We start from the raw sequence: 27,026 nt of genomic DNA, 5'->3' as shown, positions 1-27,026 counted from the left end.
CTTATTGTCACAAAACTGTTACACTGTTGAGGAGTTTCAGCCGTAACTTTATTTTCATGTGAAGGGTACGGTTTATTTAATATACACCTTTTTTATTTATACACACGTAGAATTAGTAACTTCAATATATTTTATATTTACACCTGAAATTAATACAAATCATGAAATTAATTATAAAACAACAACAAAAACTAATTGGCGCTCCGGGGCGGCTTCATTCATTCCAGTGGTGCATTTGCTTTTTCAGCTGCAGGAAAACCAGGAAAAACCTGCAGCACCACATCATCTGAAGATCTTGACCTGCCAATACCCTCTCTCTCTCATAACACCTTATATTATTTGTAATAATTGTTTGTGACGTGGATGTGATGGTCCCATACAGGTCCAGAGACATTTAATCATTCTAGTAATTTCATATGTATATACATTTTCTTATATCATTTCTCTACTTGAATTTATTGACGTTTTACTCTTTTTTATTTGCATTATCACACTGTTGATGTGCAAACAAATTTGTGAAAATAATAAAATTATTATTATTATAAGATAAAAATTAAAGATATGACTTCAAGCCATATCACGTTACACAGCTGAAATGATATTCCAAGGTACTTCAAACGAAATTGAAGAGATTTTATTCTGAAATAATAATACTGTCACTTGAATATTGAGAAAAATGTGTTAAAATGAATATCATACACCTGTATGATATTCATTACCTCATTACCTCGTCCCTGTTATGAATTTATTGTATGCTTTCCAAATCCACTTTCTTTTATGTCAAGGAATATACTCTAATATCATCAAATAAGCGAATGAATGTCATTACAAACTGTCATCAATTACATAAGTAGATTGAACGATATAAGTAGATTGAACGACATAAAGTCTACATAAGTAGATTGACATAAGGTCGTAATTTTATGAATAAATTGAGCGCTTCATCTTACAATGTTATCTAAATTTGGTACTGAAGAGGCAATAAGGCGTGTTTTATGCCGAAACATCAAATGTCTATCGGTGAGGATGACAGTGTTCCATGTGAGTAAAATTTTACCCCTTTCATGTACTATATTGTGTAGCAATCCTGTGAATGATATCTTATTCTATTTCGTAATGAATGTTTGGAATGCAAACTGAATAGAGAAAAGTATTTTTTGTATGATTCAGTGTTGATATAAAAGTGTGTATGTTTATAAGAAAGTAGTTGTGTCGAGGGGGCTATTTCTGCCAGTTTTATGCCTAAAAGTTACTTCTTAGTCTACACACATTTGTATAGAGTTAATTTTTTGAAAATGGTTGCTTTCTTCCTTTCTTTGGAAGATTCCCACTTTTTAAAAAAAAAAGATTCTTATTTCACTGATGGCGATGTTCAGAAATAAAATATTGCAAATGAAATTGTAATAAATTAGTTAATTACCAGCTGACTGTGCACTCCGCATCGTACCCATGTTTTCACTCCTTCCATAAGTTGAATAATCCCCTGAAAAATGCACAGTTTCAGTTTCTTAATTAAAACCAATATATTGACAAAACAAATGTTGATATTATCGATAAAAACTAAATAATAATGATAAATAAAAATATAATGATGTATAAACCGATTCAGTTCAGTAATTATTAACCCTGAAACTGATTTCTCTCCAGCAAATCTTATATGTGAAATATCAATTTTTCTCTCATCAAGATTGACTAACCATTATTTAATTATGTTTGATAGTTGTTCATTTCTTTGTCTTTGGAAAATTATCTAGTGCTAGGAATCGCACGTTGAAAGGTGGGACCCTGTTAATCCTTAGCTCTCAGAAATTTCAATTTCTGAGTGTTGCCGATCGTATGTTACAGACAGCTGGTTGACGAAAAGAACACATTTTTTGTATGACTATTGTCAAAAAAATTGTTGGGTAAATTGGTAAAATAATTCATAATTTTCGAACCAATCACAGTTAACCAGATTCATAACACCTTCCAGGCCAATTAAGATAAGCAAATTCAAATAAAAACCGAGACTCGGGAAATGAAAACGGGTGTACACTGCCAGAAATTTGTGATGTGAAGAAAAGTTGATATTTTTCATTAATACTGAAATGATAGTAGTTAGAAAATCAAATAGCTTTATGTCTCACTAATGTGTAAGCCAGTTTTGTCGAGTAGTTAGTTGAATAATGGACTTGGATGTCAATAGTCATAGGTTCAAGTCACATCTAAGGCAGTTTTTAATTTTTTTAACTACTCAATAATCGAATAACTTGAAATCGAAAAAAATAACAAAAACAGTGAATATTTTTGAACGCTTTTTCAGTATGCTCCTCTTAACGAAATTTAATGGTATTACTCTGATTTGGGATATCTTTTACAAATGAATTTTATTTCAAAATACTCGTATTCCTGTCATAAAAAGGTATAGTGGCTTGATAGGTGTCAGTCCATTAACCTACAGTGTAGGTAATTTGAGACTAGCCTGAACGAATCGTTCTTTTAGATGATTTGATTTACAAACTTGCCCACTCAATTTGTGAAGTTTTCTTCCTTATACGAGAAATTGGTCAAATTCTGATATGCGGTTGGTTACCTAGTTCACAGACAGATGGAGCGATGGTAAACATGATGTTTATCGTTCGCTTTTGCCTAGTTCGAGAAATGATACACTGAAAGGAATTCGATTTTCATAATAGACACTACCTTGCAGCGACAAGTGGCCAAACAGCCCGTAACGGGTCTGCAATTGTGTTCCAATAATTGAAAATCTGTTGCGGCAGTTGTATCGCCAACAGCATATGCAGGAATAACTTCAGTGAAGAATCCTGTACTGACACCTTCAATCACTTATCAGACCGTGAGGTGAGAAAGCAGATATACGGGTATTCTTAAAAAGACATTTTTTGTGGAGAAGTCTGTGTTTCTAACCGTTTTTTGTTTGTTCATCCTTCCACAATCTGGAAAATAACATGTGGCTTAGAAAGTAGATGTTTTGTGACGCATTTCAAGTCACACCGCTTCCTTTCAAAAACGGACAAAAGTTTTCAAAATGATCTGATTACAAACACTTCATGGTTAATTTATGAGAAATGGAGCCTATAATAGTCTTGATGAAATAGAGGTCACAAACTCCGTTATTGACAGCGATAATAAATATATAAACTCCTCTGGTTACAGTTTTGGGTTTGATGAAGAGGACAAGTCTCCCGTGTTCTTTGACTATAATGGTCAAATTGGTTTAAAAATCATTGATTATATTGAAAATTGTTTCGTGGAGAGGTTCCTATTACGTATTCAAAAACACGTTGCGAGATTTTCACTTGACAGTCTATGAAACCGCGACACGTGTTTCGCTATACAATAGCATCTTCAGGCGTCACAATACTGTTCTTATTAATAAGACATAATAACTCGATATTATAACGTGGAAATTATACAAAAAGCGGCATAATTGTGATCGTGTTTTGGATACCTATTTGTTCACCAACATTCATATCTTTTGTTGATACATTTTGCGGCACTGATTCTTCAGTTGAAACTGTTTTTGAAACTGTCTGTTACTTTATAGTTTTATAGATGTTTTCTAACTAATTGGGGATATCGATAATTGAAAGAATTGTGAATGAATGAGAAATCTCAAATTTTCTTCGAAGATAAACTGAAGAAAAAACTTACCATATCCAAGATCGCCTTTTTCTGCCGGTATATTTCCATTAGGTTCTAATCGGTCTAGGAACTCGTCGCTGTAGCCATTATAGTGCAGTTTTCCATGCTGGGTATGTTCTTCCGCCTCTTCTTTCGATACCGCTAAAACCGAACGGAATAGTCTTCAGTTACACATTCACTAGTTTTACTGGTCAACTTTTAAAGTATAAAACAAGTATTTCATAAAGATTTGGAATATTTCTGAGCACAGTCTTTACTCTAACGCAACTTTACACGAGAAACTAATCTAATACTTGTAGATGCTCGAAAAGTGAGATAATTGTATTGTTGTAAATCATGCCCTAAAGAAAATAACACCGGCCGCCACTGGTAGCCATAAACCAATTGTGACGTGGCCAAGGCCGCGCGCAGCCTCGATTATTCTAGTCTTCGCACCGGCTTCGATGGAATCCCGGCGAATATTCCATTGGCTTCGATTGAATTCCAAGGAATTTTCTACGGCCTTCGATTGCCAAATATAACCACGATCCACTCGCCTATCGAGACAGTCTGGAGGAAGTGACAGTGCGGTAAGCGGAGCGATCTAGGAAGGCGATAGACCTTCAAATAACAGTTGCAGTTTTATTTGAAGGGTTCTGTTGTATTGAAAGTGAAATAAAGTTGAGTTTGATTATTGATCAGTGTAGTTAATCATTGGTAAACTCACGGGTAAAAACGTAACAATATTTATATTGTGTTAACAAATAAAGAATACTGGGTTCATATTCAACAATGTGCAATGTCAACATCTCGTTAACCATACTCTAACAAGAATGCTACTGAGCATATAAATAATTGTACTGTGAAGAAGAAATCATCTTCCATGATAGTATGGAATTTATAATATGTACAAATTTAAAACTTACTGTTGTTGAGATTGGCTGTGTTGAAAAATATGTGAACATATGCGTACCAATGAGAAAACCCAATGCCAAATTTATCAAAAAACATTAGAAAACTATGAATTTAATTATTAGAACTCTTTTTAAAACAGATTACTGAGAGCACATGTTTCAGGATGTAATCTACCATCACTTTTATGAGAAGTTTTCCGATCTTTCAGTAGTCTTGATGTTTGAAACATGGTATTGAATAAAATAATTTCTTCCTTGTATGCAAGTTTCAGTTTCGGCCGAAACCGAAACTTCCTTGCAAGCATTATGTTTTGAGGGAAAAATAATGGAAAGGTTATTTTAATCAGTTAGTCTTTATTTTTTTATCTTTAAATCACAACGTTATGCAGTCTTCGACATTTTTACATATTGATAATCAACATAAAAAACCCTTATTTCAGAAAAAATATTAATGGCACCTTAAAAATACTTAAAATAGGTGAGGTGTTCATTTGCGTAGGTGTAGATCCTTCTTTTGAATATTATTGATGGATTTTCAAAAATATTAAACATAAAATTACTTATTTGACTTGTTACCTAATATCACTTGTATGAAATTTACCGAGCCGAACATGACCAATCACAGCGCGGAAACTCCCGAATGCAGTTTCGGTTTCAGTCGTAGTTTTGGCAGGTTTGCCGCCGAAACCGAAACTAAACCGAAACCGTTTTTTTGCTGAAACTCGACGTAATCCGAACTTTCGGTCGGACACTAATTGGAAGGTATTAGGAGTTTTATTTTCAAGTTTTGAAAGTACTTTGTTAATATATTGATGGATGTAGTTACGACGTGGTAGGAAGCCATAATGAAGAAAAGAGAATTGAAACTTTCTATGTTTTTTACCACTTTTATCTGTAACTAACGTTACTGCAGTTTCGTCCTATAAGGACATTTTCAAAGTTATACATTAATGTATGAGTTTACCAAACAGTTCAAAGGATATAGAAGAATATTTAGGCAAAACGAATAATACTGGATATTCAATGTTTTTTAGAGCAATTGATAGATATAATGTTCTAGCCGTGATACAAACGTTGAAAAACAAGAAGACTGAAGATATATATGGAATAAGTGTCTATGTTGTTAAACAGTGTGGTCATTTATTGTTGGACGTTCTTGAAAATATCATTAATACCTCTCTAAATGAAGGATGTTTTCCCTCAATGCTTAAGTTGGCAAGAATCTCCCCAATCTATAAAAAAGGATCACCAGAACTAACTCAAAACTTCAGGCAAATATCAATCTTGCCTTGCTTTTCAAAAATATTTGAAACTATTCTTTATAATCAACTAGTTGATTACTTCGAAAAGAACAAAATCCTGAGTGCTCAGCAGTATGGTTTTAGGAAAAATATGTCCACTTTGGATGCTATCAAGTCATTAACTCGTGCTATAAAAGCTAGTTTTGAAAGAAACGAAAAATTTTTGGGAATCTTCACAGACCTAAGTGCAGCTTTTGATTGTGTTGATCATGACATACTCCTGAGGAAAATGGAGTACTACGGAATAAGAGGAGTGGCACTGAAACTAATCAAATCCTACTTGTCCAATCGATTTCAAGTAGTTTGTATTGAAAATCAGAGAAGCACTCCTCAGATAATAAGTAGGGGAGTTCCTCAGGGATCAATATTGGGCCCCCTTCTCTTTATTATTTATATAAACGATTTGCCAAATATGTTCTCCTCAAATATCGAGACAATTATGTATGCTGATGACACCACATTTGGCATCAGTATCAATAAAGGGGAGTGTCCGGCTACAATACTTGGGGAAGTTATGGAACAAGCAAAAACCCGGTTCTTGACAAACAAGCTCATACTCAATGAAAAAAAAATCAAAAGTCTCATTTTCGAATCCAGGCTATTCTACAATGTAGAAAACGACCTAGACATGCTGCACACTAAATTTCTGGGTGTAGATATAGGTGTCAGGCTATTATGGAACATACATATATATGCAATTTGCAATAGACTAAATAGTGCAGTATTTGCTATAAGAAAAGTTAAACAACTTATTAACCAATCCGCTGCAATAACTACTTATTATGCACTGTTCGAATCCATTATTAGATATGGCTTGTTTGTCTGGAGCTCGGCAGCTCAGTTTCATTTAAATGCTATATTCGTCATTCAGAAGAGGGCTCTAAGATGTATCATAGGAGCTAATTTTGAAGACTCCTGCAAACCAATCTTTAAAACGTTGAAAATAATGACCCTTTACTCTCTGATAATTTTTGTAAAGTTACTATATGTCAAACAAAACATTAATAGTTACTCTGTTGTGTCCGATATACACGGTCACAATACTAGAAATAAAGATAATTTGATTTTACCTCAAACCCGGTTACAAAGGATGGACGATACTATTGATATTAAAATGTACAATGCCCTACCTCTTACAGTACGTTCTCTGAACTATAGTAAATTTAAAAAACATTTAAAGACATTACTTACGGAAAATCCCCTATATGGTATTAATGACTTTTTCCATTCACTCCCGGGACCATAGAGCAAAGATGCCTTTCACGATTGTATGTATGTATGTACTGTATTATTATTTTATTGCACTGTATCTTCTGAAGATTTTATATTTTACTTTTAGCATATGTTAATTTGATGGTATTTTGTGACATGTTCTAAATCTGTAGCTTTGTTATGAACCAAATAAAAAATTTGAATTTGAATATACATTGGAAAGTGTCCTTATAGGACGAGACTGCAATAACGTTAATTACAAATAAAAGTGGTAAAAAACATATGAAGTTGCAAGTCTCTTTTCTTGATCAAATTGCAGAAGTAAAATAACGTCAACCACTATTTTACGAGGACAGGCTGGAGTTGATTTCAAATTAACTTTCGATGGAAAACAAACGCTTGAAAAATCTAACACAACCTGAAGAGATTACGAATTGTGATACTCGTGGATATGTCGGTTTTTACATATCAAAGAATAAGAAAAGAAGTAGATTCTGAAATTAATGGAACTGATTTGGAATTAGATGAGATACAGAAATATTCCGCATCAAACAGAAGCGACCTCATTATATTGGGGATGAAATTGCTAGGCTGTAAGAAAGTAGGTATGAGAACTTGGAATTGTCACTGTTCAACATAACAATGATGAATTTTATCGCATCCATTTCAACAACATTTTTACTTGAGTACGCTAGACCGGCTAGACTTTTGAATTTTCACCCAATAAGAGTTCGTTCTCCCCACTCAAATATCTTTTACAGAGCGCAATAATAAACTTTCATCAGCATCACTATTAGCTGGAACTTGTAGATTTGTTCGATGTTCGATTATCTTCGATGCCAACTGAGATATCTACTTCTCTTCATCGTGATGGTATGGGAATGGGTATGGTCTCACCGAATTTCTTTTCAATTCTGCATAGGTACTGTGGATTGGAGATTTGACAATCAGGGTACCATTGTTTTTCACCCAAATGTATTATTGTCATTTCAAAGAAATATATTTTGAGAATCCATCAATTGATCTTCTGGCAGAATCACAACGTTTTTCTATAATTACTAGCTGACCCTGATACTTCGTTCCGCCTTAGAGGCAATAAAAAAGCACATTTCTTATTTTATTAATTTAATTTTTTTTATTAATCAAGTATTTCAATTATTCTTTATTAGGTTGCACTCTTCAGTTAAGCACCTTGTGATACACGACATTTTTTATTTTATTAACAGGCGCAAGTATAAACAACGCAGATGGTCTCTCGACCCGTGAACATGCCACATATAATTGACCATGTGAAAAACATTGATTTTCCAGATTCAGACCACAAACTTTCAAGGATTGGCCTTGTGATTTGTTAATGATCATGGCGAATGCAAGACGAATTGGAAATTGAAGTCTTTTAAACTCAAACGGCATATCGGTTGGGACTATCGAGATCCTCGAAATGAGAACTTCCTCACCTTCGAATTTTTCTTTAAGTATCGCCGCGTAAATCACATTGTTCATCAATTTACTCGCCACCAAACGTTGCACAGTTTTGGTGGGTTTATGTATCTGTATCTGTATCTGTAGAGTAGGGAGGGTGAGTGTAAGCCCACGCACTTAGGCCACATGTGACCCATTGTACATCCTCCCGAGGAGTTGTCCTTCTAGGTCGTCGTCCATCCTGTCCTTTCCAGGAAGGTGGACAGGTCGCTGGGAGACATCTCCTTTATATCGGCAGGTGTAGGCCAAGACTCGCCGAACACACACTCTCTTATTGACGATAACTCCGGGCACTCGCACAGGATATGCCTGACAGTCTCATCTTCCTGTTCACACATCCTGCATAGAGGTGTGTCCACTAGCCCCATATTATGTAGGTGTTTCCTTAGCTGACAGTGGCCAGTCAGAAATCCTACTGTAAGGCGTAGATTTTTCCTGGTCATCGCCAGATATTTCTTCGGCGCCAGCTTCCCAGGGTCGCCCAAGGTGATCCTGGCAAGATTACATCCTTTGATTTCATCCCATCTCTTTAAAGATTGAGCATGGGTGTAACATTTGACTAGTTCCGCAATTGTCGATGTCATCAGGCCGTGGGTGCCACTTGGTCCTAAAATTCTTAGTCCAGCCGCTTCCTTGGCTAAAGAGTCGGCAATGCGATTACCTTTACTCCTTTCGTGCCCTTTAACCCACCTCAGGATAATGTTATTATCTACCGAGGCTTTGGCTAAATCTTGGTGGCACTCTAGTGCTAGCCCTGAAGTAACACGGTGTCTGTTCAAGGCTAATAGTGCTTGTCTGCTATCAGTGCAGATTGTTATGTTTTTGCCAGAAATTCTTTTCTTGGTTATTTCTTTTGTGGCGATTGAGATACCAGCCAGTTCTGTTTGGACCACGCTGGTATTTCTTCCCATTCCCCATTTAATCCTTAGGCTTAGTGATCTGGAGTACACTCCACATCCTGAACCTTCTTTGGTTTTTGAGCCATCTGTATAAATCCGTATTGCATTTGTAGCATCTGACTCTGTGTTCTGCTTAATTTGTATTTTGTAGGGTTTATTAAACACAAACCTGGGTTCAATTGCATCACTTGTTGCCTGCAGCAGAGGTTGCGCAGTAAGTGCTTCCCGCCATAGGCCCAGCCTCAATCGACCCATTCCTACTTCTAGGTTTACACCAGCCGTGTGCAATCGTATCATGGCCATTAACGCAACCTCCTTAACGTACAGATCCAGAGGGGTCAGACCCGTGATTAATTCCATTGCCGCGGTTGGTGTTGTTCTCATGGCTCCTGTGATGTTTAAACAAGCCAGTCGCTGTATTTGATATAATTTTTGGATGGCCGTTGCTTGTAGAACTTTCGGTCCCCATGCAATGGCTCCATACGTTAACATAGGTCTTATTATTGCAGTGTAGATCCAGGCGACTACACGGGGTGAAAGACCCCATGCGCGTCTCACTGTCCTCCGACATTGCTCATAAGCCACGTATGCACGATGAGAGTTCCATGTTAGCTTCTTGTCGAGGATAATACCAAGGTATTTCACCTCTTCAGAGAAGTTCAGTTGGCTTTTGAAGATTTCGGGAGGTTTTAATCCCGTTAAACTTCTTTTCCTGGTGAAAAGGACCATCTCAGTCTTCTTGGGATTGATCGACAGTGAGTGTTCATTACACCATGTTTCTATTTGAGCTCTTGCGCTCTATCGCACAGTGTGTTTACAAATTTGCCGGTCTGCAAGATAACTATGTCATCTGCGTATGCAATTGTGTAGAATCCATTTTTGTTAAGGTGATTAATTAGGGTATCCAGAACTATGTTCCAGAGAAGGGGTGATAAGACCCCTCCCTGTGGACATCCCCTCATGACCAGTCCTTTAACTGTGATGTCTTCTACATTAATACTTATTGCTCTGCTAGAGAGCATCTGGAGTATCCATTCTCCTACTACCAGGGGTACATTCCTGGAGTGTAGTTGCTGGGTAATTGTTGGAAAGGTTGTTTTATCAAACGCTCCCTCAATATCTATGAATATACCTAGGGTGGATTCTTTGTTGTCCAATGATCTCTCGATTCTGCCAACCACATGGTGAAGGGCAGAATCAGTAGACCTTCCCGGGGTATATGCATGCTGATTTGGATGAAGTGGGTTGTTAACAAGTACTTCATCTCTTATGTACCGCTCACAGAGCCTCTCCATGGTTTTTAAGAAAAACGATGTGAGACTAATTGGTCGGAATGCTTTTGGTAGGGTGTAGGGTTTATGTTTCGAAGCGTGATTACTACGGAGCCAACCTTCAGGCGTAAATTGTGCGGGTGGTAAGCCAGGCACATCCAAGGAGTTTAAATATTCAATTGGTTAGTTGGTGGCTTCATCTTCATTTGTTACACAGTCAATTGATTTGAATGAATGCATTGTTCCAATGATATCATTCTGAATTATGTAGTTTAGTTCATCTACATCTTTATTCTTAGCCCCTAAAATTGCTCGCTCACTCAACCATTCATTATTTTTGTAGTTAGTAATTATGTTTGGGAATACTTTGCTGATAAGTTCGTCTTTCGATGAGACAAAATTACAGAAATTCTGAGGATATTCTCATGTTTGTTGTCAGCTGAAGTTTCTTCAAATATCGCCATAGATTCGATGATTTGAGGCAAGCTTTTATTTCGTCGGCAGCCGTTGATCTTGAATTACTGAGTGTTTGGCGGAAACCGCCAGACAGTAAAATCATTGCACCTCCAAACATTTCGAGTCATTGCGTGGATCTTTCAATGTTCGGTTAAGTGCTAAAATTCTCTAAATTGCGCATGGATGCTATTCACCCATTCCAAGTGAATTTCATGTTTCATTCAATTTCAGTATAAGGTTCGTTCCAACCAGCGTCAGAAATAGTATCTGACAGTCGGATTCTGCGCAGTAATGTGATTGCGTTCCAACGTGAGTTTCCAACCATTAGTAAACTATCAGTTTTCTGTTCCATCCAAGATTCAAACTTGTTCGAAATCTATCAGAATGGTTTGAGGATTATCTTCTAACCATTAATCTGACGCATGCGTATTCCGTATTACTGTTTCTGTTTCATGTTCATACAACTTGCAGACAACATAACCTGCAAAAATTGTTATGAAATAAATTATGTATTTGCTGGCGCAGGAAAAATTAGGAATTCTTTAAGTGAACCTAAAATACGAACATCTTTAATTACACAAATTAATTATTGCGGTGACCTACTTACCTCCCAGTTCAATGTTGATTAGTAAATAGAATAGAGATATAAAATACTGCAACCTTCTTTTACTCTCCAGAAATACAATTGATTAGATTTATTTTTAAAGGTTAGTACTCTGTGGTTATGTTGAAATTCCATGCCAAACTTCAGTTGAACTATCAGCTGTTCCAATCATAAATTTCAAATTAATCAGAAACCATTATTTAACAGACATGCACGTTGACAACAATTTACAAACTGTTGGAAATCTGTTGGTGACTCAAGGTTGGAACGAACCCTACATTGAAACTAGTGTCCGACCGAAAGTTCGGTTTCGGTTGAGTTTCGGCAAAAAAAACGGGTTTCGGTTTAGTTACGCTTTCGGCGGCAAACCTGCCGAAACTACGACCGAAACTGCATTCGAGAGTTCCCGCGCTGTGGTCGGTCATGTTCGGCGCGTTGAATTTCATACAAGTGACGAAGACATTTTGCCATAAAATTACTTAAATAAGTAATTTTATGTTTAATATTTTTGAAAATCCATCAATAATATTCAAAACAAGGATCTACACCTACTCAAATAAACATCTCACCTATTTTAAGTATTTTTAAGGTGCAATCAATATTTTTTCTCAAATAAGGGTTTGTTATGTTGATTATAATGTCGAAGACTGCATAACGTTGTGTTTTAAAGATAAAATAATAAAGACTAATGATTATAATAACGTTTTCTTTATTTTTCCCCCAAAACATAATCCTTGTAAGGAAGTTTCGGTTGGTTTCGGCCGAAACTGAGACCGTTGCCGAAATTTGTTTTAAGTTTCGGTCGTAAAAATCAGTTTCGGTCGTAAAAACCAGTTTCGGTCGGACACTGATTGAAACACTGTAAATGAAAACTTGTAAATATGACTCACATAATCGTCCAAAGGAGTGTGACAGCCTCTTCCTGAGCTTCTGCATTCGAGATAGGGCACCACTTTTTTTTTCGCGCATTGTGACTCCCGTTGGTAAGCCTGCAAATAAATTCATTTAAATGTAACGATGCAAATAAATTATAGGCATAACTGAAACGAGATAACAATCTATCCAATGTAATAATGAAAACATTTCAACAAATATGTTATATGAAATAGTACAATGCCTCATTCTCCAGAAATTACGCAGTTCCAACTCGACTTCTATTCAATATACAATTCAGCCCTATTAAGGACTTTCGAATCAGCAGTCCCGAAATAGAGCACAAAGAAGTTCCGAGTAGCAAAAATTTATGAAACCAGGAACCGCAAGAGCTTCATGATTCATTTGGCAAAGCGTTTTTAAGTCGACTAGTTCATATTTCATTTTGGTATATTTCAAAACTAAAAGTATTTTTTTAAACTATATTTGAAGTCTGTTATATAAGAAGTGGCGCAGTCGGTAGGATTTCTAAAACGAAGTGGAATGAATGAATATATGAAGAGGACCGACACTGAATGAGAAACATCTGTATACCGAAAACCTACTTACACGGGACAGTATCTGAACCAGGAACTCAACCACCATCAATCAACTAAGAGACGAATCATCAAGACTCTACTAGACCGTGCTTTCGGGCTCTGTAATACAAAGGAAGGTCTCGAAAAGGAACTAGGCATCATCAGAAATGACCTTCAACGGAATGGTTACTCCAAAGTAATGGTGTAACAGACTTTCATATCTGGAAACAATATTCGTAGCAGTCTCACGAAAACCAGGCCACCAAACGCGGACTGCGATTCCAAGAATTGCATTTACCGGATACCTTGCAAGTGCGGAGAATCATACATCGGTGAAACTAAGAGGCCATTGAAAGTTTGCATCGCCGAGCACAAGAAACACACACAGCGAGGAGAAACCAGCCAATCGCAGAGCATGTTTGGACTCATCAACATCCACAAGAAGGAACACTGGTTTAGGACAAAATTCAAAGGAGCCGCATATACGTTGTTCAACTAGCTATCGTAGAGATACGCAACATATAGGAACCTCTAATCAAGCGGAACACGACCAACTCCCTCCAAATGGTCAGCTCCCGCTAAAACCGATGAAGCGGAGAGAGGGGAGTTGGGATAGGTGAAAGCACTCGAATGACCTATAAATAGTCAGATTTCGGAGGAATCAAAACGTCGTGAAGTAACTTGGCTTGAAATCTTTTAATTTTTCAATGTTCATTTCTTGTTAATAATTTTTTTTGATTTTTCATCTCGTGTTACTTAATTTTTTTATTTTTTGGTTTTTGCTTGTATTATATTTCATGTAATTTCAGTTTTTTTGCTTACTGTAATTGTTATTTTTCAGCTAATCTCTTTTTTAATTTTTTACAGATTTTTTTCAGGGATTTAAAATCAATTTATATCATATTAGACAATGGAAGTCCGAACTGATGAAAAGTACAATAGCCGTTGGAAAGGACACGCCAAAAAATTAGTGATGAAATCAAATTTGCCCTAAAATGAATGAAAATTCAAATAGAGGCGTTTTCTGGCGCTCGTGTATTCAAAACATATTCGTCTGTGATTCAAATACATTCATCCGGGCATTGAAACGATGACGTCACATCAACTATGATTTGAAACGTATTCATGATGATTCAAAAATAGCGTGAAACGGAAATTGACGTTACGTTACGTCAGTTGTCAGTGTCTGCTTCATTTCGATCGTTACAGGTTATAAAGTGCTGAAAACTTTTTATCAAATACGTTGCAAGGATGTACAAAATAAAATTGTATGCACAAATACGATTCTGATTGAGGTTAGAGAAAAATGAAAAGTTTTTTTTATTTATGAATTTGACATCTGACACAAATTGAATCATTCCGTTCTGGCGAATCTTATTATTAATGACGTCTCCACGAATCGTTTTTGAATTCACGCTTGATTACGCCAGATTACGATTAAACGCCAGAAAACACCTCAAATTTTAGTTTAAGGCAAAGCAGTGCGTACGTAACGTTTACAAAAAAAAATTAATCCACATTCCTGTACGGGTGCCACTGGTTGAAACCATGAAATATCTTCTACTACAAAAGTCTGGGTTATTCGGCGAATAATTTTGTTAGTATATGAGAAATGCACAAATTCACTCTTGTAAAACGTTTTTTCTATATTTGTAACAATTCGAGACCAATGGGGAATGCTCCTCCTGACGAAAATCAAGTAGTTTTCATAAAAGAGCTCTAAAACAACGCATTTTAAACTTATCATTTCAACCTTTTTCTTCAAAAAATTATTTAAATACTTAAAGAAGAGGAATGAAATAATGCATTCAACATTTAAAGGGATTCGTTTTTATTTCACCATTTGGCAACATCGGTTATAGCTAATAAAGGACAATGAATCTGTTACCTGTATGACAAACAAAGATGACATATTTCAGAGGCGTGCTGTTCTGTTTACTTATCTTCCGAGTTCCGAGACATTCTGTGACATATGACTTTTGTGTACCTAACCTATCTTCCTCTATATAAATAAATAACAAAACAACTATTGTTTATGTGGCTTGTGGAGGTGGTATTGAACTATAATTCATATTTTGCCTTAATTGTTGATTTATAAAGATAATTTTCCTTTTTGAAGTAGAATATCTAGATACGTATAAATTATTTCAACTTGATATAGGCGCTGTTGCCAATATGTCAATTAGAAACAAATCCCTTTAAAAATTATAACCCAACATTTGAAACATCAATTTGAATACTTTCGAAGTGAATTTGAAAAACTCATGAATTAAACTCAACTTTATTTTGTTCAAACTTGCATTTGCTGTAATAACCCAAATTAAGGAACATTCCCCATTTCACAGAACTGCCGGAAATTTGTGAAATTTCTAAGTCTTGTGTTTGGAAACATTTTTGTCATTTGTGTTATTTGAATCTGGGTTATTCGGCGAATATTTTTTTAATAATGTGAGAAATGTACAATTTCACTCTTGTACAACGTTTCTCCAATATTTGTAACAATTCGAGATGATAATCACAAAACTGAAGGAAATTTGTGTAATTTGGTAAGTTTTGTGTATAATGTGTGATTTACGTGAAAAATATTGAATTTGTGTGAATTCCATAAGCATATCTAGAAAATCATTGAACTTGTGAAGGAAAAACAATTTTTTCTCGCAAATTTTAGTACATAGCTTCATTTGAACTTTTCTTTTTAAAATCACTTACTCTTATGGATCAACACTCTGCCTGGAGCATTCAGAAATTTAAACTTGAATCATCAATTCATTACACACAATTGCAACAAGTAGTTGTTGACAATTGAGTTCATACTAATTTAGAATATTTGAATGAAAACGGACTGTGCGGTCCACACAGTCTTGTTACGTTCGCAAGTAGGTATACCTCGTAGAATAAATTCAAAAACCACTTTATTAGGAGATTTTCACTAAACATTTTTACAAAGAGTGATGAGTGAAATAGAGAAGGATGGAATGAGTAAGATTCAAAGATAAGAGCGTGGTTGAATTATAAAAATAAGAATTTTTATCGACCTTTTTTGGGTATTTTTTGGGAATAACTGCCAATATATTAGAATTTTTTGGCCATTTCTGAAAAAGGAGGCAGATTTTGGTCTTCGAAACGTTATAAGATAAGTATTGTATTATTTCTTAACAATTTTTTTGATGGGCAAAATTGTTAAATACGACAATTTACTGATGAATAGAAGATTTTTCTTTGTGAAAAATACTTTGATCTTTACGCAGTAACTTACCGGGGTAAACTAAAAAGTTTGCCCTTCTACACTTGTATAAAGTTCTCCATTACAATTTTTATATTTTTCAGATTGTGGAAGGTAACAAATACCCAAAAAAAGTCGATAACAATCTGATTTTCCTCCACAAAAAAATTACTTTCGTTAAAAATAAGAAATGCAGATGAAAATATTTGAAGCGCGAAAGTGACACATTAATAATGATGACATAACACACATAACATGCGATTTCTCACCTCTAAATTTCCTATGACTCAACGACCATTTCAGGCGGGTTCATAATTTCGTTAATTACATCCTTTGTTCAAATAATGTTAGCACCAAATAAGTAAAACTTCGCCCTTTCATGTAACGACGTTAAAATGACCCGACTATTGTGGTCATTAGCCTAATGAAGTATTATTATTATTACTGTCATTATATCGTTTGAGTTCGCGCGATTTAGAACTTGCAGCAATTTATCACGCTATGTCATACTTTTAATCAAATTAAAAAGCATTAGCATATTCGACACGAGCTTACATGAAAGTGTATTGAAAATAAATCTACGAGTTTCATTCGTCTTTTAGCAAAGTTATGCATTATCCAACCGGCAAAAAGGAACGAACTTGCCTCAATATAACTTTTAAGGTCGATGCCTAACGGGTAGTTAAATTATCAGAAACTTCTGGATTACGTTCACGTTCCCAATGAATCATAAAGACGCACTGCTTTTGCTGCTGATTTAGATTCGCATCAACCCGGCATAACCTACAAATAGGGGCGCAGGCTCCATTTATGAGGGTGCAGCGAGGGTGGACGTTCAGGTTTCAAAACTTTTGTCGTATGTAATGCGGTCAATAGGCAGCTCGAATGATCACTATCAATATTTACGACGTTGAATGATGAATGGTAGTTAACAGAATGTAAAGAATATAATTCTGGTCATGAATTATAGTTTTCTTATAAGATTGGCATAAGATATAAAACAGTTGCTTATTCGTGTTACAGATAAGATTTTCATTAATAAGTTTTCCTAAGAAATACATGTCTAAAGTCAATTTCCGTTTGTACCTATAAGAATATTACATCACTGTCTTTATAGTCTAGTTCACATGTACCATTTTCTTCTAACATTTTTATATAGTCTCCGAAAATTACGATCAAGGTGTCATTCGATTCGTAATGTCATGTAGTTTAAGGAAAAGTTCGAAAATGAACTGAAAAAAATCACAAAAGTTATAAACTAATTCGTAAAAAAATTGAGATTTGTTTTTTTTTGAATATCTGGAAAAATATTCAAAGTTTTCGAATTTTCAAAAAAGATCCAAAAAGATTATCAAATTTGCTAAGAAAAGATCCGATTCCCGGAGCTGTACCTCTATTATTTATAATTTTTACAGAGCCCTGAAACTAGAGCCAAAAGCGGATAGTCTGGCTTTCGCGCGCGTTCATTAATCTGACACAGCAACAACAAAAAATTATTTAAACATATTAAATATGAAAATTAAGGAATGAAAAATTCATGTAGTTTTGGAATACAATACAATATAACAATAATCCGCAGTGAAAAATTTTTTATCCCAATTTTCCTATTAATTATGCATTTTTTTAATTAATATTTTTTTATAAACTGAAAGTAAATACAAAAACCCTGATAATTAACGGTTCCTTGAACATTTCTTTTATAAATCTTGATTGTTTCGATGTGTAACGGTTAAAAGCTATTTGAATGTTTTTTCCTGTTATTGTTGAAGAAATTGTTATAAACAAATACACTGTTTGAGTAAATCTGAAAATTTTTTTTCGTAGTATACTTATTGATGGAAATTATGATTTAAAAAAAACGATTCTTTAAAAAAAATATTTGTTGCTAAAAATGCGTTATATTTATTAACGATCGTTTTTTGCGACAAAATATTAAAATTAATGAACGATTTTTTAATAAAAACAATAATTCTATTGTTCTTTGAGATTTAAAAAAAATGGTTTTTTATTTGTTTATTTAAATAAATATAGTTCGAAAAAACTAAAAAACACGCTTTTAAAGAACATCGAACTAAAAAGTTAAAAATATTTTTTTTTAAATAAAGTTAAAACAATAACGATCGAAAAATACTAATATTATTGTGAAAAAAGCCTGGGCACTAGATATACAGAAAATATGGCACAAAGCTCCCACGTTTTTATCACAATAATACTAGTATTTTTCGATCTTTATTGTTTTAAGCTTATTTAAAAAAAATATTTTCAACTTTTTAGTTCGATGTTCTTTAAAAGCGTGATCTATTCGCGGGCAGCGCCATCTGCCCGCGAATAGATCAAGAAAGTTACGTACAGCGCCATCTGCCCGCGAATAGATCAAAAAATATCAAGTAGGTTACATACAGCGCCATCTGCTCGCGAATAGATCAAGCACTAATGCCGATAATTCTGTCAATACAGATCCTGAGCTTGAGAGTTACAAGCAAACATGCATACAAACAATCATACGTACATACATATATACATACATACAGGTGAAGCTAATATAAAGCGTGTAAAAATAATTTGTTATAAATAAATGAATTTTTTCCATTTATTTTTTTACTACTTGATTATGTAATAAAAGTGCCATGTATGTTTTTTTTTTAATTTTTCTCTATATTTTATATAGCTTTCAATATTATTATGCCTTGAAACTCGTCTTTTTCATCCGCTCTTTTGTTTTTAAAATTATAATAACTATTAAACAATTGCTTCAAGTCTTTTTTGTTTATTATTAGTTCATTAACAATTTCAGCATGGCGTCTGATGAGCTGCTTAAACTGCTTCATTGTTCCTGTTTAAAAAAAGTGTACTTAACGATGTGGGTGCAAAAGAGCTGAACTCCCATGCTTATATTCATGCAAAAATTGTAAAGGTGAAATCTGCTATAACAGTAAAAGACCATCAATTAATGACGACAATAATGATGCTGATGTCTTTATCTGTCTGTCTGTCTATTCTGTTTTTCCGTTAATCAGCTGGTCGCCCCCATACGAACGACAACTCTCAGAAGTTGAAAAACTTGTGCGAGCTAAGGACTAACGGGGTCTTACCTTTCAACGTGTGATTCCTAACACGGTTGCAGAATCATCCCAGCTTCAACCAGATAAATTCTCTCGAGAAAAATATCTGGTCGAGGCGGGAATCGAACCCACGGCCTTCCGAACGTGAGTCGGGCGCACTACCACCGCGGCCAATTCCATGCAATCGATCAAAATGAAGACTCAATGACAAAGTTGGCCAATGAGTCCCAAGGTATGTATGAAATTCCATGCTCCGATTGCGATAGAACATATGTAGGCCAAACCAACAGACGTGTGACAAGTAGAATATATGAACATCAATTTGCTGTCCAAAAGTCAGACCCATTCTCAACCCTGTCCAAACATCATCAAGGGACAGGATACAACATAAACTTTGCGAACATTAGGATCATCGCCACAGCAAAAACAGTACAAGCTCGGATAATTCGCGAGGCCAATCGAAAAGCGACCTGCCTTAACAAAGGTGATGACGGTCAGAGACTTCCAACTACCTGGAAACCCCTAATTTCCCGATGCTCACCCCCACCAAGACGTCCGGTGATGGTAATCACCCTAAGCCTCGCCCCCCCATGTCCACTTCAGTAGCTCCCCCCGATATAAATATCACTGAATACCCATCGATATCTTAGTTGGCCCCGACATCTCCCGAGGAAGTGAAAGACATTCTGAGACGTCTATCCACTCGGAAAGCACCAGGCCCGGACCACATAACAAACCGGGCACTGAAAGTCCTACCGCGCAAGGGTATAGCAGCCATAACAAACATCATAAATGCTATACTCAGATTGAAGCACTTTCCGTACCCGTTCAAAGAGGCAACGGTTATCCACATCGCGAAGCCCAAGAAGAACCACCTGTTCCCAGATATTCACAGGCCAATTAGCTTACTGCCTTCCATAAGCAAAGTGGCGGAGCGTGTCATCTTTAAGAGACTCGAAGAACAAACCCGAGAGAGCTAGGAATCCTCCCGGATGAATAATTCGGTTTTAGATCAGAACACTCAACAGAGCTACAAGTCCTGAGTGTAGTAGACTTTGCGACCGAAGGCTTCAACCTCGGCAAAGGATACAACACAGGAGACATCTTCTTAGACGTCTCCAAGGCGTTCGACAGAGTTTGGCATGACGGACTACTGGCCAAGATGAGCGATTTTGGATACACAAAACCAATGGTAAGACTAATTCCGTCTTTTCTAGCTGACAGGCGGTGTCGTTGCAGAGCAGGAGAGCAACGTCACCTTCAACGGACAAGAGATTCCGTGGACCAACAAAGCGACATTCGTGAGGGTCATCTTAGACAGGAAATTAACATTTCAGTCTCACGTACGGCAGAGAATAGAGAATCGGAATGGCTAAACACGCCAGACAACGCCTGACACCTATCATAGGACGCAGAAGCAACATGGAGCTGAAAATAAAGTTGCTGATGATTAAAACCGTTTTCATGCCCATAATACTATATGGCTGCACTGCCTGGGGCCAGTGCGCACAGACATACAGGAAGAGGATACAATCGTTTATGAACGCGAACGTAAGGGCCGCCGTAAACGCACCGTACTATATCCCAAACAGATATATACACAGAGACATAGACCTGGACACGCAATATGTGGACGTGTATATGAGAGAACACGCAGAAAGCGTGTTCGATAGAATCAGATCGCACAACAACCCAGCGCTACACGATCTACACGATGCGTTGAATATGGATGACCCCACGTTCCGAGAAAGGGACAAACATCCAAGGCCGACAAAACAAAATCAACGACCACCCCCACGAGTCTCCGTCAGGCGACTCAGGTGAGCATATAACTAATCAGATAAACTCTCTTTCAGGTAGGTTCAACGCAGAACAATTCGACCGCGACCGCGATTCACTTTTCCTTAGACTCACTGAGGAATGCTCGACGCTAAAACACAATAGCCGCCGCGCCGGTTAGTTTTTGGGGGCCCCCATGCAGAAATTCAGTTAGGAATAGTCATGACAAAACAAATAACTGATCAGAAAGTACAAGCACCTCAAAGCTGACTTTCGACCAAAAGAGGTCAGATGTCAATCTTGCTGAAGTGACCATCAGTAAGTTGAGGACCGCTCGGAGAGCGGGGGTGGGTGGAGTGGAGTATTAGGTTTTCCTCGCAAACTAGTTGTGGGGCGAAGCTTTTACTTCAGGGCACTCAACCCGGAAGGGGGCATGGGGAGGGGATATCTTAGTTCAATCTAAGGAGTAGGCAGATTGAGACCTTAGAGAGAACTCATGACGAGACCTGGAGAGTAGGCAAATTAAAGCCCCGGCATCAAGTAACATCAATTTCTTGAAAATGGTTCCAAAATGGAAGCCGAAACGTCTAACACAAAACTCCAGGCGCGGTTTAACCGAACTCAACGACAACTCCTGACCACGGAAACCGAAACCCATTCGAACACGATCTGCTTCCTACTATATCACATGGGTGAATATGCCAAACTTCTGGGTGTTATACTCGATGATACCTTAAATTGGTCGAAACATATTGAATCAATTTGCTCTAAATTGTCTAGTGTGGTCTTTATTTTAAGACAACTGAGGAAAGTGGTGAGTGAAGATGTTTTGTTAAATACCTATTACGCACTTTTTCACTCCCATATAGCATATGGTCTAACTCCATGTTTTTTTTTTTCCTACATACAAATGCAATTATATTCTGACCCATTTTTTTCCAATTTTTGTAATATGACTTGCTACAAATGTAATTTACATGAACGTAGTCAAATAAAGTATGTCTATAGGTATAGTTGTTAATTTTTCTACCCGAGTTCTTCTTGCTTGACGTCTTCTCCCCGTAAACGTTTGAAATGTTTCAGTTCTTTACCTCAACACAAATTGTGTTAAAATCATTTAAAAATAACCAATGGCGCATGTACCGTTGGAGAAAAGTGATCTGTATATAGAGAGTATTTACAATTTTAATGTATCGCAATAACATTCCTCTACTATAATTCCAAAAACAGTAGGCAGTAAATTCTCAGAAGTGACTGAAGTTTTTGCCTCAATCTGTCTCTTGCAGTGGCGTACGGAAATATTATCTGTTTAAAAAAAAAAAATTCCGTTAACCTGCTGTCGCACCCCTACGAACAACAACCCTCCGAAGTCGAAACTTGTGCGAGCTAAGGATTAACGAGGTCTTACCTTTTAACGTGTGATTCCTAACACAGGAGGACTTATTAAACATATGAGGAAAAATGATGATAAACTATATAGAATCACAACCTTGTTGTAACAAGGCAATAATATTTCTAAGAATTTAGTGCCTTCTATTATGTAATTAGTTGTACCAGACTATAGTACTTAGATATCTACTATACAGGCCGTTCGTTTACGGGAACTCTCGCTCTTCTCGAGTTATACGGGGAAAACAGTTTTTTTTGAATGGAATTATTATTTCGGAGAATATCGTAAAATGGAAAAAGAAAATGTTATTGTATACAAAGTGTACTATGACGATGTAATAATAAATATTCGAATGAACATTTCGTGTCTACATGGCCACCATCAACTTTTTTTTCCAAATACGGACCTGTCTTTTTTATTATAGATACTGATAAAGCAATAAATTCACAATCCAAAGGTATGTCATATTTGATTTTTTTTATAGCGTTTCATTTTAAATAACCACCATCATCAGTGACAACTATCAAACAAAAAAAATATATTTTATCATGAACTTTTGGGAAAAATGAAACCAGTAAGGAAAATCAAAGCTACATGGCAACCTACATGAAATGCTCGAATTGACGACCTCTTTGTTGAATGAACATAGGTTGTCGGTCCAGACAATTTCTGTGGCAATTTTCTAGCATAATAGGTGTAATACTAATACACGCATCTCTTATTTTTTGTTTGAGATGGTCGATATCTGTACTTGTTGAAAAAGCTTTATCCTTTATGTATCCCCAGACAAAAAACTATAAAGGAGATCTGGGGATCGCTTTATCAATATCTGTAATAAAAAAGACAGGTCCGTATTTAAAAAAAAAATAAGTTGATGGTGGCCATGTTGACACGAAAAGTTTCATCGAATATTTATTATAACATCATCATAGTCGAATACAATAACATTTTCCTTTTCCATTTTTTGATATTCTCCGAAATAACAAACAATTCCATTCGAAAAAAAAAGAAAAGCAGCATTTTTTGTTTTCCCCGTATAACTCGAGAAGGGCGAAAAATCCCGTAAATTTTCTTCGACCATTGTATTGTTCCCGATGACAGTTTAGAATGTAGCAATGTTACCACATGATAAAAGGAACGGCCTGTATTTATAAACTTCTGTGAAGTTCAAAATAAGTTTTTGATAAATTGTTCATTTAACTTGGGCATTCATTGGTATAATCATGATCGAATATCCTACAAGAATTGAACTTCAACTCATTCCATGCGTTTATATTCCATAATTTACAAATTTCAATCTCAGGCAAAATCAATCATTTGTTCAAGTTAGACTTTCATTCCACAAATTCTGGCAAATACTCACCTATCGAAATAACAGAAAAGTTAGTGAATAGCCAGGATATAGACATACCGGGGAAATCTTACAACAGATTAAAAAAATAATTAGGTAAAATTAATTTGTTAATAAGGATTTTCTTTCTGATAGTGTATTTGTGAAATATGCTATATCCACCCTTAGTTGGTTATGTTATTCAAGTATATTTGTATTTTTTGTTAAGATTTTTATTGTGATGGGGTTTACCCCGTGAATAAATAAGTTGATAACATATCCAGACTCCTGAATTGTAAATAGATCCTAGCAACAGGTAGCATTTTGACTTCTTTTCTGCACATATTACACACGAAGACTCATTTAATTTGGACTGGTAAGTGATTGAAGTTTGATACTGTTGAATATAATTGAGTCACCAACTAGAGAGCTCAACGGTATAGGTATAGGCAGATCAATAGCATAACTACAGGAATTATGAGAAGGAATGGGCGTCACATAAGATGAATACATTTCTTTCCAGTTTCCAAAATAAATAAGGTAGCTAGTGTTAAGATACCAAGCACTTTGAAAAAAAACTTGTACATATTCCTGGGAGCAGCTCTTCAGAAGTACAAATTCACAATAAATCTCTACGGCAAACTTCCCAGGAGGCAATTCCTTTATCTATAATGGAGTTCTGTAAGAATGGGAATAGCCTAGTTCTGTAGACATGACTCTCAGTGTATAGTAAGCTTCATGCCTAAGTTTATTAAATGGTCCTTGAACTTCAGTTGATCATCAATATTTAACCCAAAAAGTTTATATTTATCCACCCTTTCTATGATTTCGTTGCCAAGGCAGATCTCAGTTGAGTTGCATAAAATAATCAGGATGCTGGGTTTTATTGATGTTGAAGGATAATTTATTACAGTTGTACCATTCTTTGATTTTGTTGATGTCTTCAGAGGTGACTTCAAAGAGCAGGAATTATCATCATCACACCATAATAAGTTGGTGTCACTAGCAAAGAGGGTGATAGTGACTGTTATACCTGTAAGAGCTAGGTCATTTATATAGAGAAGGAATGAAGGTAGGCCAACGATCAAACCTTGAGGCATACTAAATTCAATAGCTCGTTCAGAAGAGAAACTCAGTTATTTTAACTATTCTGAAGAATATGATCAAAACCACCAAGGATTTTTGTCTCAGAAGTCATTCTGTTGCAGCTTATTTAGAAAGACCACATGGTTCATCTGATTTCTCCTCATCGTGTAGTCGCTAAAAGCTACAATTGTGAAACATTTCACTACATTCGAGCACAACATAAGTCACTATTTTCTAATGAGATTTGTTTACACGTGGTCTCCGACTTCAGACAGAGTGGACTATAACATGTGTTATCAATTCAGTTACCGCCACAATTATCTTATTATAATTATATATTTATTAACCATTGGTTACTTTTCTTACTACTTTTCATAACCTTGATATTGGTGCAAGTAGATCTGCCTCCATAAAATCATCGACTGAAGTTTATCTCAGTAGTTTACATCTCATCTCAATTACTTGTTAATGAGACTCTTGAATACTTTTGGAACAGCGAAAAATATTTCATTTCTCAGTAATGTTTTGATGTTACCTTGGAAGATAGGAAATGGAAGTCTAATGCTATCAAAAACTAGTAAATAATCAACAATCGCAGAAACTGTTCTTAGAAAAATTACAGCCCTTACCATCCTTCATAGTTTTAGTTTGCGTGCTGGAAGTTGCACTACAGTGACTTTTATCAACTGTACAATACATAATAACACCTTTTCACTAAATTAGAAGTCACTCTCACCGAACTAATATGTTCATAATTATTATCTACAGTTTTCTAATCCATCAATCTATTTCATATAAACATACACAACAGCAAAACACAAAAGATTACTGTCAAAATACAAGTCAAAGTCAAAAGTCAAGTCACAACCAGGGTCGCTAACCATATTCCGTTTCCCTAGTTTTTAACGAAGCGATTTTTTTTAATGTTAGTTTGGGTTGCAGTGTTGTTCAAGCTTATACTTTTGTCACAGATTAAATATCTGTGCTTTTGTTATAGATCTATTACTATATGATAAATTCTAATACGGTAATACCACAGCTTACTTATAGTAAGTAAGCTGTGGTAATACGATCAGCATTTAACTACCCAGAATTGGCAAAACTGATAAACACCGCAATACAATGAAATGAAAGTGGTATAACAAGTAAGGCACAGTAAGCAGTCTTCAGCTTTCTACTGTGATTAAGATTAAAATTTGATTCGTGTTGCAATTCTCGAAGTGCGAACGTCAGACTGACGAACCAGGTGTACTATTAACCTTTTTGGGATTTTTCTTCCTATCTAACCTTTTCCCTTCGAATATAATTTCGTTGATAACAAATATTGGGTTGATTGATCAACATTTTTGAAAATCTGAGCATAAAAAGTGGTATTTTTTTTTCATTTTTTTATATACATAAATTCTTGGGCAAGTAAAAAACTGTAAACGTGTTAGGAGATAAATAAGGGGGGGCATACCTTCCCCCTCCAAAAACCCCATACTGATAACAATGACAACGAATAACGAAAGCAGGGATAGTGCGAATGCGGAGGTAAAGATGAGCATCCTGGATTCAAACACTGAGAACTCAGAACTTCAAAGCAGTTCTCGTATTTTTTGTTAAACAAAACTCAGTAAACTCACCAATAAATTCACAAATCAATGATTTAATAGAGGAAAGTGATCAAACAGATAATGAAATAATGAAGTTTATAAAGGCCACACATAGTTATCGTAGAATGAATCTCGGGGAAGAAATCTTGATGGTTCTCTCATTTGAAAATAGCTAGGAAATATAATGAAAATAAAAAAAGGTAATAATAAAACAGACATTATGAACCATGAGCAACTCAAAAATAAAGGGTACAAAGCATACATTCTATATAACATTATGACATGTAAAGCCATAGTCAAGGGAATTTCAACTTGTCACAGAAAATGAAATTAACCTATCAGTTTGT

At 35.7% G+C, this 27,026-nt stretch overlaps 1 protein-coding gene across 2 annotated transcripts in view; it reads right to left on the bottom strand.

The window, feature by feature from the left end:
• The window catches only part of Eip63E (cyclin dependent kinase Eip63E), a 45,161-nt gene extending 19,244 nt beyond the window's left edge, over positions 1-25,917 (bottom strand). Inside the window, exons 1-4 of one of the 2 annotated variants that reach the window (XM_074173545.1) lie at positions 25,714-25,916; positions 12,654-12,752; positions 3,655-3,786; positions 1,421-1,483 (exon numbers count right to left, since the gene is read on the bottom strand). In XM_074173545.1, coding sequence (XP_074029646.1) covers positions 1,421-1,483; positions 3,655-3,786; positions 12,654-12,752; positions 25,714-25,783 — 364 coding nt within the window. In that variant the 5' untranslated portion in view covers positions 25,784-25,916. Of the gene's footprint in view, positions 1-1,420; positions 1,484-3,654; positions 3,787-12,653; positions 12,753-25,713 lie in introns of both variants that reach the window. The other variant, XM_074173546.1, reaches the window with a different exon arrangement.
• Between the last annotated feature and the right edge of the window lie 1,109 nt (positions 25,918-27,026).

Source organism: Leptinotarsa decemlineata, unplaced genomic scaffold (assembly GCF_025532065.1).
Source record: "Leptinotarsa decemlineata unplaced genomic scaffold, Ldec_3_MD MMD2_tig00000251_RagTag_RagTag, whole genome shotgun sequence".
NCBI lineage: Eukaryota > Metazoa > Arthropoda > Insecta > Coleoptera > Chrysomelidae > Leptinotarsa > Leptinotarsa decemlineata.
This window is presented reverse-complemented; position numbering and strand designations above follow the sequence as displayed.